The sequence below is a fragment of the Sipha flava genome, unplaced genomic scaffold (genome assembly GCF_003268045.1).
Source record: "Sipha flava isolate LNK unplaced genomic scaffold, YSA_version1 23_pilon_pilon, whole genome shotgun sequence".
NCBI classification, from domain to species: domain Eukaryota; kingdom Metazoa; phylum Arthropoda; class Insecta; order Hemiptera; family Aphididae; genus Sipha; species Sipha flava.
Window position 1 is genome coordinate 285,362 of NW_020272884.1, and position 13,715 is coordinate 299,076.

Genomic DNA, 13,715 nt, shown 5'->3' on the forward strand with positions numbered 1-13,715 from the left:
CTAAATATTTTATGTCACGGTGACATTAAACTAATAATGATTATGTTTTGATGGTGGCGTATAGAAGAAAATTTCGAATTGATTGATATATTGTTAACCTTAAAAAGATATTTTATACCTTTAAATATTTTTTTTTCCGATTAATTTTCTATAAATTTACCTTTGTACATTCAAGGAATAACATCAAAATTATAGGGTGGCCTAGAGGGAAAAACAATAATATGACTACTGTTATTGTATGGCAGTCAACGTGTTAATAATTTTTGTCCTAAGCTTGTTTTTGTTGACTTAAGTGGTTCTGAATTTATATTAGAGCTTTTTATTTATTTATTTTATATGAACTTAAGGGATACAGAAACATTAGTTATTTCTTTACATTGTTGGCAATATTTCTCACTTGTACTTTGTAAGTTGTTCAATATTTCATCCTGTAATTTATATATATTTTTTTTTATTGTGTATTGAAAGACTATTTCGCTTTGTTATAGCATAACAATTTAATAATACATTGTCTACAAATTTCCGATATTATATGAACATAGTTGCTGCTAAAGCCTTTAGTATTTTTATTTTCTAGTCATATTGTAACTTATATCTGTTTTTAGATTCTATTCAATTATTCATCTTTTTATTTTATAATAAATTAAATACAATTTATTATTTAGAGTATTGATGAAGATGAAATCGAAAACTTACATCTGGCTGCTCTTCTGTCTATTAAAAGAAAATCCAATGTACAAGGGAATACATTAAGAAGTATATATGGAGAAATTTGTTAGAGAAAATACGCCATTACTTCAACGGGCCTGCTGCTTTCCTTGGTTCGGCACTCTTCAATATATTTGTTACTTCTTCTTTCATTATATCGAATCCTTCATCCATTTTGATGCTACTTTGTAATATGAATATAGTAATTTGAATAAAAGTTAAAAATTTTTAATATAATATAATAAATTGTACATGCTCTCTTATTGATGTAATTCTGCATTTAAGAAATATCCATAAATTTTATTGAATATTTATGAATAATATAATACTTATCTGTGTTCAGATGATGGTGTTGCCTTATCCCTAGGGGAAAACGATGAAGATCTGGAAGAATTTAACAAATTATTTGATATTATGGAAGCTGAAGTTATTGATGAAGATGTTGAAACATCAAAAAAAATTAAGAAAAGTATAAAACAAAACAATAAAAATACGAATGAAAAAGTAAGGAGTCGAAAATAAAAAATAAATTAACTGTGAACGGTGGTGGACGCAGGGAGGGGTTTTGGGGGTTCAAATCACCCCTCCCCCCCCGAATTCAATGGATGATTAATTTTAAACGTAGTTATTCTACCTTATGTACCTTAAAAAAATGAATTGTTCAAAATACGATTAAAATATGCTAGAAAAAAATGTTTTGTTAAGAAAAGTGAATTTGTAATAATTTGTAATTTTCCAAACGTTCTAAAAGGTATTGGTACTTAAGCTCAAATTTTTGAAATTCCATGATAGCAATACTTCATAAAAATAATGCGTGTTTGTAAGTCGCTTAATATCAGTAAGTAAAAATAAGTAAATATACGTAATCGATATAATATTATTTACAATGGTACATTATGATTGATGATTTCCCTAAATTTTGTTTTGTATGGTCATGTGATAACGATCGACAATAGTCAATCTATAGTCAATAGTCAATTATTTCAAAATAACGGTAATCAAGCCCGTAATTAGAGAGGCACGGGTAGGCACATGTCCGGGGGCGTCAAATCTCAGGGGCTGCAAAATATTTTAGCAAAATTAATTTTAAAAATGATGTAACTAATGATAAAAAAAATAATAGTATGTTTTATTATGTTATAATTTGTTTAATTTGTTAATTAAAAAAGTATTAAACGATTTTCATTTATAAGTTATATAAATTTTTTTTCTGAATTTTTTTTCTGCATTCGCCCCTGACAGTAAAAGTTAATGAACCAAACGTCATAAATCCACAAAAGGTTATTAACAATTTAACATCTCTAATTAATCCACTTGAAGAAAAATTAAAATCAATTTTTAGCAAACTTTTAGAAATTTAAGAGGTAATAAGAAACTCTCAATGCATTCTATTAAATTCTCGTGTTCCCTTAAAATCACCATCACCATGTAATAGAAAAAAGTCAATATCTTCTTACAGTAAAATTTGAAAAAGATCACCATCAAGATCGCCCAGAAGGTTATTACTTTTAAGGGAAAAAAATATTTCTCCGAGGAGATACTCTCCTCTAAAGTCGTGATATCCCTATTGTTCTCCATCTCCAAAGAGAAGTCGCAGATCTTTATCACGAAATATTTTGCCAAAAAGAAGATGACCGTCTCCATTAAGGAGAAGAAGTAGGTCTCCTCTTAAACTCAAATCTTAGTCGAGATCGCCTAAAATTAGAACGGCTGTAAGAAGAAGATTACCTAGTTCATTAAAGAAAGTAATTAGATCAAGACCTGTATCTCCAAATGTTCGCTGTAAAGATAATAAAATCTTAGATGATGAATATTTGAAGAAAAAGGAAAAAATTAAACCTGTGGATAAGCAAAAAGAATCTGATTCAATTGATTCTGTTTTAGAAGCAAGAAAGAGAAAATTTGAGTCGATTAAATTTAATTATTCTCCAGAGAGAATGAAAGACAAAAAAAGACCAAGAATTGTGTTTGGACATGATGATACTAATGATTTGCTTATTGATCAAGGTTTGTATACATATTTTTGTAAATATTAATTATGTATAATATTTATATTATCATTTTTGGTAATATTGTATTAAATTTTTTTTTTTAAAGGATAGATTTAATTATCACAAAGACAAAAAAAAAATAAAACAATGGTAGTAGAATCTAAAAGTTAGAAGTATCTAATGCATCTGAAGAAAAATCTGAATTATCAGTAGAAGAGATGTATTAAGAGAATGAGGAAGACGGAAGTGAAAATGAAGATGGACAAATATCTAGTGATGAAGAATATATTGTAGAAGAAGACGAAGGAATTTAAAAAAGGCAGCAAATACATAGTAAAAAAAGTAACTATACAGCATAATGATCTTGTTGATCTAAGAATAGAGTTAATAAGACGAAGGGTTCTTCGTTTAAATACGGTAAAATTCAAACAATCCTATTTGATTAATATAAATTAATATTTCAAAAACAATTAATTTTCTCAATAAAATTTTAGATTCAAGTAGAAGTTAAGAAAAAACCAGAATCGTTTTATCCTGTCCTGTTATTACAGTCTGCAGTTAGAGGTGTTGTAAGATCAAGGTAATATTTACAAACTTAAGTTACAATAATTATAAATTTAAAACAAATTAAATCTTTACATTTAATAGTTTTATATTTAGTGTAATTTTTAACTATATATTTTTTTAATGTTGATTTTTTAATATTAAAATATACTTTTTTAAATTAATTTAAAGAAAATTTGATTTAAAAAATTAATTAAGCTATAAAAAAATAGTGAGTTTATAATATCTGTTTTTGGAAAAATGGTATACCAATATTATATCAATGATTTGATTATAATTTGTTTTCTTTGAAATTGTTTATTAATGAGGCAGAAGACTTGTAGCTCCAAAAATCAAAAAATAAGATAGCACTTATACATTTAAAAACCCCATAATATGCTCTCAAAATATGCACTAAAAATGTTTTCAGCGATTTCATTTTAAAGTATTAATACAATTAAAAGTATTAGAAATAAATTAAGACAATTATCTAATATTAATATATTTTATGCCATTGCCATGTAAATAAAATACATTTTTCTTAATTTTCTTAATTAAATATGCATTCTGCTCACTGAAGCAATGATGCGGAACAGAATTTCGAGAATATTGACTGATTTTAGCGAGTAAACATTTGAAATTGAAATGTGTGTACCAAATCAGCGAACGTATACGAAGCTTTTACGATTTGTTTTTTTTTTCTTAGCTCATTGAAGTCAAATAGCGCACTAGTTAACGTAAGGAATAAGTAACGGAGCGAGAGCGCAGATACGTGCGTATCGATCGGCTGCGGAACTGATATATATATATCATAATATCAAATGAAAATATGATATTAACTTTAATAAAAGAATATTAAATCTTTTTCTGTCTTATTTTTAACCAAATATCAAAAGTTGAAATCGAAATTCAATAAAATTACAATATACATGTTTTGGACCCCTCCCGAAAAATATTCTAGATATGGCCTTGGCTATAAGTACCCGTGTAGTTCTAGTTGTATTTTATGTTATATGCCTTTTATTTTTTTGAAGAGAGTAAGTATATTATTTACTAGCTATAGTTACTGTTTTTTTTTTTTTTTTTATCTAAAGGCAGCGCCTTTTCGTTATAGTTACTGTAGTAGCTACAATTACTACGTACGTTCTTGAGGTAGTGTATTGCGTATAAGTCACTCATTGTCTTCGTATCTTAAATGAAAATTTCAATTTTCATAATGAAAAATGTTATTGGACATACTTGCACGAAATTTGGAGACATGCCAATGGTCTGGTCATGACCAAAATTAAGCTCCGAGTTCGGCGCCACTGGTTTTGGCTACACAACATGTAAAAACATTCTTGAAAACTAATTATTTTTAAGGATTTACTGGATAATATTTGTTTTGGTTATAATAATATAACATTCAAACTATAACGTATTAAAACAACGATGAAAATATTAAAATATAATTCAATAGTTTTCTTTTTTATTATAATCAGTGATATTTTCGAACTTAAGAATTAGGACAACGATTATTTTTATTCTTGGGATGAGAGGATAATTTTTTATCAGCTTAACCGCACTTTAGTAACCATTGCTGATAATAATAATAATAATAATAATAATAGTGATATAAATGATAAGCGATTAACGAAAAAGAAAAATAACATAAATATTGATAATAAAAGAATTTGTCATTTTGTTTGTATCATGTACCTATATTACTTGTAGTACTTATAAATCCTAACTATGCTTTTTTATAATTTGTAATGAATTATAAGTGTTATACCATAATATAGATATAAAGTTTTGTACCATTTGATGGCTCATTTTTGCTTAAGTTCATCCAATATTAGAATAAATTAGTGAAATAGAAATTCCATTATGGTTACCACAATTTTGTGGTGAAAGTACACTTTATTATGAATTTCATGTTTTATTATACATATTTTTTTAATAATTGAAGTTTTTATATGAACAATAAATAATGACTCAAAAGCTCCATAAAAAACAGTTAAAGTATGAATCTATATTGAAAAATGACACGGATATTGAAGCTAGTAGTTGCCCGACTATGGTAAGTTATAGTAATATATTAATTCATTGTAATCTAATGTAATGTAATGTGTGACTGGACATAAAATGTAGTTTGTCATTTAATTTTATACTTATTTTATACAAAACTAATCTAATTTTTTGATTAATATTTTAGTCAAATTTATTATTTAATTTATTTTATAATTTGTAAAAGGATTGAATTGCTGAATATAACATAATAATATTAACTGAGTTCTGCTTTTAAATATTTATGACTATTTTATTTTATGTGAATACAATATAATTACTAATATTTTTATAAATCTAGGTTTATAAACTTTTTGGCTATGTTTCAGTATTCTTTGTTGTGTTGCGTGCCGTCGTTCAATCGTAACGATGGTTAAGTTTTTTAGGATAATACTTCAAATAAAAATACTCAAATATAATTAAACTGTTTATTTAAGAATTTTTTCTAAGTACAAAACACTAATTTAAGAAATGATCTGGCGTGAAGGTGCTTGCGCTTATACATGTAAACCACATCTGAATATTGGTCTGTTCCCAACCCCCTTATATACTTAGGTTTGGTGAAGATCAAACGTGCCGCGCTGGACGATAGTTGTTTTCAGCTATATTAAATAATTTGTCACTAGCCCGCTATTTATTACCTAGATGACCTCATTCGCACATATTCCATATTTGTCATGACTTTTTCCCAGTTACATTTCTACATGTAACCATGCGATTCACATATAATATTTATTTATTTATTTATATACAGGATAATCCCTTGGAAAATATGTACAACTTACTATGAAATTATATGATACAAATAAAGAATATTAAAATTAATAGCTAACAGTAATCAGTAATTATTTACAAATATAGAAGACAAGAGGGGTCAGCATTGGCATTATTCATCATTCGTGCAATTGGCTCATTTTTTAAGTAATTTGTTGAGGCGAATGGTACATAGAAAGGAGCAATAGATCGGGAGAGACGTTGAGGTACTCTAAAACTAATTAAGGAAAGCAGATCAGGAAAGTCAATATTACCTTGCAACAATTTACTCAGAAACTTAATGCCTGCGATACGTCTACGCTCAGCTAGCGAGACCAGCCCAAGTTGAGACGCAACTGGTCCATAATTATGTGGTTCAAATGGGATATTCAATCTAAAACCGGCATACCTCATAAATTTGTGTTGTACCCTTTCAAGCCTTAGTGAATCATTGATGTCATGAGGATCCCAAATTACAGCACCATACTCAACAATAGGGCGAACAAGTGCACAATACAGTATCTTAAAGGATGAGCATAACCTAAAGTCAATACATAATTTTAAAATAAACCCCAGTGTTTTAAATGCTTTGCAACAAATATGCTCAATGTGAGGTCTCGGATCAAGATCACTACAAAGAATAAAACCAAGATCAGATACACAGCCATTAGAATTTGAGATAGCAGTAGGTCCGAGATGATATGCGTACGTGACAGGGGACTGAATCCTGGCGTAAGTCATGGTCTTACATTTAGAGACATTAAGTGATAAACCTAACTTATTAAACCACTCAGTGAACCGATCAAAATCACGCTGTAACAAAATACAATCATCGATGGACGATATACAAGCGAAAGGTCGATGTCATCTGCAAAGCTTAAAATACGGCTATTGGAAAGAACACTTGGTACACTATTAATGAAAAGAGAGAACAGGAGTGGAGATAAGTGTCCTCCTTGAGGAACACCAGACGTAGCAAGATAGATATTAGATTTTACTCCAAACAAATTAACCCATTGGTATCGGTGAGAGAGGTAAGACGAGAACCAGGACAGGAGAGGTTCACCGATTCCAGATACGTTGAGGACCTGGACTAGAGCTTTGTGATTAACTGAGTCAAATGCCTTATTAAAATCAGTGTATATGACATCCACCTGTGATTTCAGATTAAAAGAATGGTATACATAGTTGTGAAAAATTAAATTACAGGTAATGGTGGAACGACCAGGACGAAATCCGTGCTGTTCCTCCATAAGAATTCTATTGATCGATGGTTGAATACTATGTAAGACCAGCGATTCAAAAATTTTGGAAATATGCGACTGAATTGAAATAGGACGATAGTTGGAAACATTGGAGAGTTCACCAGACTTGTGTACAGGGGTGACAGCACTAAACTTCAACATAGAAGGGAAAATTCCTTCTTCAAGTGAACGTTTAAAAAGAGTCCAGAGAGGGAAAGCTATGACATTTCTTAATTGATATAAGTATTCACCGGATAATCCATCGGGTCCGACGGACCATTTGCCATGCAAGTCAGTTAACTCTTCATAAACATTTTCAACAGTAAAGTTAACATTATTAGGTAAGTCAAAGGACCTGATTCCTAACGAGGAAGTATCAAGGTTAAGATGAGCTTCGGAGAACACAGAAGAGAAGTACGTTGAAAACAAATTAGATGCTTCCTGCTCATTAGTAGAAGTAGAACCCCTATAAGGGAATTAGGAATTGCACTAATATATGTACTTGTTTACCTTCTGACTTTTAACTAAAATTCATTTCTATTTTTACGAATGCGAATATTGTGTTAATAATAATCATTTTCTTGATCTCTACTATTTATGATCTACATGGTCCCGTCCATGTCGTATGAGTCGTAAGGACCTACATTCATATATGTCCGCAACAGTTGTACTAAATTCATAAAAATTGTTTATAATCTATAATAATTTAATCATGTGAATTATTAGAATTATTATTGCCTAGAGTTTTGAATGAGGTGTAGGCACACAAAGGAAATTTTTATTTAGAAATTCAAATTAAGATATATGTATGCAAAAGGTTTAAAACAAAATATATTATTTGCTACAGTTATTATTTTTTAAACATTTTATATTTTAAACTAATTTGAGAATTTAATTATTTTTTGAGTATAACTATTTCATATTATTCAATTTTAACTACTTATATATTTATTTTTTTTTTGTCATCAGTGGTTATAAATTCTAAAGTTATTTAACAATTATATGATTTTTTTTTTTTTTAGAATGTATATTTATATTTTTGTTTGGATTATTTATTGTTCCTAAGGAAGAATAATATATAATTTTACAATGGAATTATTAATAAAAATTATAATTTTATGTTTTGTTTTAGAACTTGATGGTGTGCAACTATGGTTTAGTAAATGGTTTAAGTAGAAAAGATGTTTTACAAGTTTTTTCCCATTATGGACAAGTGGAGCACATAGTAATGCTACCATTTAAATCATATTGTTTTGTTTGTTTTGCTAATATACAGGAAGCAGTATGTGCCTACAATAATATTAATGGAAAAATGAATACTCTTCCAGACCAAACAACTTTTTATTTAATCTATACAAACTCAGGTAATGCTATGGATAATATTAACTGATAGTTTAATATTTATTAAAGTATATTTAAATAATTATTACAGTTCCTAAAGTAGTAGAAATTGCATCTGAATTACCATCTGGATTAAAAATTATTGATAATTTTATAACAGATGAAGAAGAATCATTAATCTTACAGTACTTTAAAGAAAATTGGTCGGAATCAAGTAATTGTTTTCTTTTATTATTTACGTTTAGTTAAATTTATTCATATACCATTTTTAGGCTCTATGAAGCATCGTCAAGTGAAACATTATGGATATGCATTTGATTATGACAATAATGGAGTTCGACATGATATGTGTGATCCAATTCCTAAAGAATTTGAGTTCATTTTGAATGCAATTAATTTACATTTAAAATGGTGCCCTAATCAAATAACAGTTAATAAATACTTACCTGGACAAGGTAAGATTATATTGAAATTGAAAAAAGTATATTTAATACTATTTTTCAAACATTTATTTGTAATTTAATCCATATTTTATTCAGTTTTCTAAATTTGTATATTAAAAAAAATAAGATTATGGTTAAAAATAAGTATATTTTACATTTCTATGAAATAAACGTGATTGTTCTTTAAAAATAATTTGTCTAATAATATTTTATCAATATTTTGAAATGTATAAACTATTTTACTTGATTCCCTGTTTAACCATTATGTACACATTATTAGATGTATTTAAATAGCAAATTTTGTCCTGTAATAATTTTGAATTTATACTGTTTAAAGAGTAAAGTTCTCGATCGAAAATTAAATGATCCTTTAAAAAATGCATTTTATAGAGTAGGGGTGGGCAACTAGCGGCCCACGGACCGCATCTTGCCCTCGACCCTTTTCTATCTGGCCCATGCTATATTTTCAAATTACATCATATAGTCTTAAAATTTATCATCAATACTCTATCTTATCGATATAATAATTTTTATCTAATATTAAACATTGTTAAATTTTTAAATGTCATATGTACACATTTGTATACGTATAACTTTCAAACATAGCTGTTTGTACCAAACTATTAACTATATTAGTTTCTTCGTATCATTTGTGTCATGCTATCGTATGTGTTGAATTTATTATTTTGGTGTATATATATATATATATATATATATATGCTAATTAAAATTCATATTTTGAATGACTTTTTTTTTTTCTTAGGCTTTGGCCATCTGGATTATATTTTTTTAAAAATTGGCTATCTAGTATAGTTGCTCATTCCTGTTATAGAGAATTTTTTAAAGTAGAGATAACTTTATTTTTAATAAATTATACAAAAAAAATTAACTGGAGTTTTAACATTTTTTAAATATTTTATTGATTATAATAAAATATAAATTATTATAATACATTGTTTTTTGTATACAAAATTAATAAATTAGATTTATATTTGTAGTATTTGTATTATATATTATGTACAAAATGACTATATTATATCTCTTAATTTTCAGGAATACCAAGTCATATAGATACTCATGGAGTGTTTGATGATTATATTTTGTCTCTTTCTTTGAATTCTGATATTATTATGGAATTTAGAAAAGGAAACTACCATAATAGTATTTTGCTCAAGTCAAAATCTTTGTTAATAATGTCTGGTGAATCAAGATTAGATTGGACTCATGGTATTACACCTAGGAAATTTGATATGTTTAACTCAGTAGACGGTCCTGATATTATGCGTAGAGGAAATAGAATTTCTGTAACATTTAGAAGAGTGGTACAGAATTATGAAAATATTGAAGTAAATTAATTATAAGATAATCAATTATTTCTTACATAAATATATTTCCATGTATTATTCATTATTTTTATTTGAATTATTCTTTGTCAAAGACATTATTTTCTTAGTAACTGTTTTTAATTGATTGGAATTTTCAACAATTTAATGTTCATTTTCGCAATTTATTATTATTTAGCTGGGGAGAGAAGGGGAATCAAGCTTTATTTAAAATGTTATTACTACACACTTTAGTTTTGATTATTCTAGTTCCCTTCAAAATTTAACCAAATGTTAGTTTATGTTAATAGCACACTTTTTTCATAAATATTGTAATATGTATTATGAAGTTGATTCATTTTATTTCTATTATTAACTAAATATATTTTATTTGATTGCATATTTACTCTGTTACAGATAAAAAAAAATTTATATGAAATATTAGGCTGTGATAAAACAACATCTTTTAAGATCCTCAAAGAAAATTACAGAAAATTACTTGTTAAGCTTCATCCAGATAAGAGTATTTCATCATCAACTACTGCTGCCTGTGCTGAATTGAACGAGGCGTGGAATGTACTGAAGGATCCAAATTCAAAAAAAGTGTATGATGAAAAAATAGAGCAATGTGACATTGATACAGTAGTAACAATTTTTGAAACTTTGATTGTTACTGAATTAGAAAATAATGAAGATGATGATACAATGTCTTATAGATGTCGATGTGGCGGTTTGTTTTTAGTACCTAAGTCAATGATTCATAATGTTTCCAATGTTGAGCCTATATTGTTTCCCTGTGATGATTGTTCTTTATTTATTGAGGTTATTTTACCAAATACTAGTTTATCATAATGAAAAGATTTCTCACAGAAAAAATTATATGATTTGTTAATTTGAAGTTTTAAATAAAATTTATATACATAAAATATAACTTATATTTAATATTATAAATGTATGTTTGGATTTATTTATTTGAACAAAAAAAAAAAAAAAAAAATAATAAAATGCTGTCTATGTTCAAATCTCTGTATTATTATAATATATTTATACTTTATATTTTATATATTTATATTTTCCCAATACTTATGCTTACAGAAAAAAATTATTTATTTTTTATTTGTATGAACTAACTCCACAGGCGTTTTAGGGGAAAACAATTACACTCCCATGAATTGCAATAACCTTATCCAAGAACAATGTGAGCTAAGGTTGTTACTTTTCTATTTTACTAGTCTCCATCAAAACGGGTTTACCTAAAGATGTATGATGTGAAATACATTATCGCCATTCTATTCTCCACTTAACAATAGACAAGTCAACAAGTTTGCAATGATTCATTTGGTTCATATTATAATTATTACATACAAATATTTAACTATTTTATCATAGAATAAATCGGTATTGTTATTTTTTGTGGCATGCGTTGCTGGCAAACAACTGAATAACGAGGTGATTACCACACCAGTTACATAATTTGTACTAAAATACACCTTTTAATATCTTGGCCAGTACAATTATTTATCTTTGTTTGTGTACTTTGGGCTGTCCTTAGGACAGGATGAGAGAGACCTTTGCTCCAGCCTCTGCACTTAGTTTTGAATGAACAGGCTTCCGGTTTTCATAAATAATTGTCTAATGATTGTTTCCGATCAACATAGTTTATGAGCAAAAGAAAAAAAATATTTGATTATGAAAATTTTAGTACATCTTTTAATTCTATGAGTGAAAATAATTTTAAAAAGAGTATTTATTTTTAATTTTTGACCAAGGAATTTCCTCTTTAAGTATATGATTTAAACAATTGAAATAATTTGATGATTATTTCAGTTTTTATTCGACATGGAAAGTATTTCTGAAACGAAGAAAGAAGATTTAAGATTGGGTAAAAAATGTTTTTTTTAAAAGATCCCGAAAAAAATATTTTCCCTAGGTTTCGCAAAATGTAAGGATGACTCTGTTTGTATTTAATATGTATATACTTTATTTTGGTTATCTTTCATTTGATGTACATAATTTGTTCATACCTTATAGAATAGGAAGAATAGAGAATATGAACGTCAGAAATCATGGGTTTTGAGAGTTTAATTTTTACTTTAGGTATATCGTATAAATAATTTTTGAATTAACGTTTTTCATTATTTGATAACGCAATATTTGTCTAGTTTTTACTTTACATAAAAATAATGAACCATTTACAAACCACTTTTTTTCATTAAACACTTTGTAATGACCTCTGTAATACCGTGGTAAGAGATGAAACGGAAATAGGAATTGTCAATTTATCTTTTAAACCGAATTCTATGATTTATATTAAAATACGGTTAATAGTTTTTACCATTTACCAAACCTCAGTTTTTCTAGTCTTTGTTTTAAATCTAATAATATATATTGTAGATTTGCAGAGTATTTATTATGTACCGTGCGAGAATATCTTTATTTATTGTTAATTCCAATGATGGTGTTAATTTTAATATTTAGTTAACAGTAGGTACTTATACTATATTACGTACTACCAAGGATTGCCTACTTCACCTATATTGATCTATGGTATAGATATCTGATATATTATATAATGCGTACTCATATATGAATAAATTCCTTCTTAAATTTTATTTAAACAACATATAAAATCGTATTATTAAATAGTCTCGTACTTATTCAAAAGTTAAATAATTTGATTGTTTTATAACTTATTGATGTATTACACAAAATTTAAATTTCAAAAAGTTGATGTTTATTGGAATTATTTTTAGATTCTGATTTGAATATTAAAACTTATATTTTTGTTATTTGTTACTTATGAACCGACTCATTAATTCTTAATGACTCGATTAATGTACCTACTAGTTATTTTATTTTAATAAATTAGTAATTTAAACAATATTGCAATACCAACTTATAAGAATTATAAGTGTTAAAATATATACCTAGGTATTAGGTATTAATACGTTTTATTAGAAAAAAAAAAACCTTTAATATTTTGATATTTACTTTGTCTAATAATTGTATTATATATTTTATAGTAGGCAAGTATATGAATTGTTTTGTGTAAAATGTAAATTGTTTATGTATATTTACATAATATACTTTGGTTACATCCTTCTTAAACGCAATACCATTTTGATAAATGATTATTTATATTACTTTGCAGTACTTTAAATGCAACACGAACCTATTTTTCGTACCATATTACAAATCAAATTATCCTATAAGCGAAACACGAGTGTGTTATTTACAATCTATTACCATACGTGCGTATCAAAAATAGAGTTAGACACGCAAACATTCTGCAGTTCTCAGTCGATTTCAAATTGCCAATGTTAG

At 27.0% G+C, this 13,715-nt stretch overlaps 1 protein-coding gene and 1 pseudogene across 2 annotated transcripts; both read left to right on the forward strand.

The window, feature by feature from the left end:
* The first annotated feature begins 1,937 nt into the window (after positions 1 to 1,937).
* LOC112684040 lies at positions 1,938 to 4,035 on the forward strand (annotated as a pseudogene).
* Positions 4,036 to 4,928: 893 nt separating this feature from the next.
* LOC112684032 (alkylated DNA repair protein alkB homolog 8-like) lies at positions 4,929 to 11,295 on the forward strand. Of its 2 annotated transcripts, XM_025555333.1 has the most exons (7): positions 5,216 to 5,301; positions 7,251 to 7,699; positions 8,418 to 8,649; positions 8,718 to 8,840; positions 8,899 to 9,081; positions 10,123 to 10,415; positions 10,809 to 11,295. In XM_025555333.1, the coding sequence occupies exons 2-7, from the start codon at positions 7,673 to 7,675 to the stop codon at positions 11,241 to 11,243; spliced, it is 1,293 nt and encodes a 430-aa protein (XP_025411118.1). In that variant the 5' UTR covers positions 5,216 to 5,301; positions 7,251 to 7,672; the 3' UTR covers positions 11,244 to 11,295. The 2 variants fall into 2 exon arrangements, with proteins under 2 accessions (XP_025411117.1, XP_025411118.1); XM_025555332.1 differs by lacking the exon at positions 7,251 to 7,699 and having other exon boundaries at positions 4,929 to 5,301; positions 10,809 to 11,294.
* The last annotated feature ends 2,420 nt before the right edge of the window (positions 11,296 to 13,715 follow it).

What these genes read in the sequence shown, in the direction of transcription:
- LOC112684032 (XM_025555332.1), top strand. Translation starts at nt 5,212, where the DNA reads ATGACTCAAAAGCTCCATAAAAAACAGTTAAAGTATGAATCTATATTG. An exon ending in CTAGTAGTTGCCCGACTATG is followed by an intron (nt 5,302 to 8,417) that starts GTAAGTTATAGT and finishes GTTTTGTTTTAG; the next exon opens with AACTTGATGGTGTGCAACTA. An exon ending in TAAATACTTACCTGGACAAG is followed by an intron (nt 9,082 to 10,122) that starts GTAAGATTATAT and finishes CTTAATTTTCAG; the next exon opens with GAATACCAAGTCATATAGAT.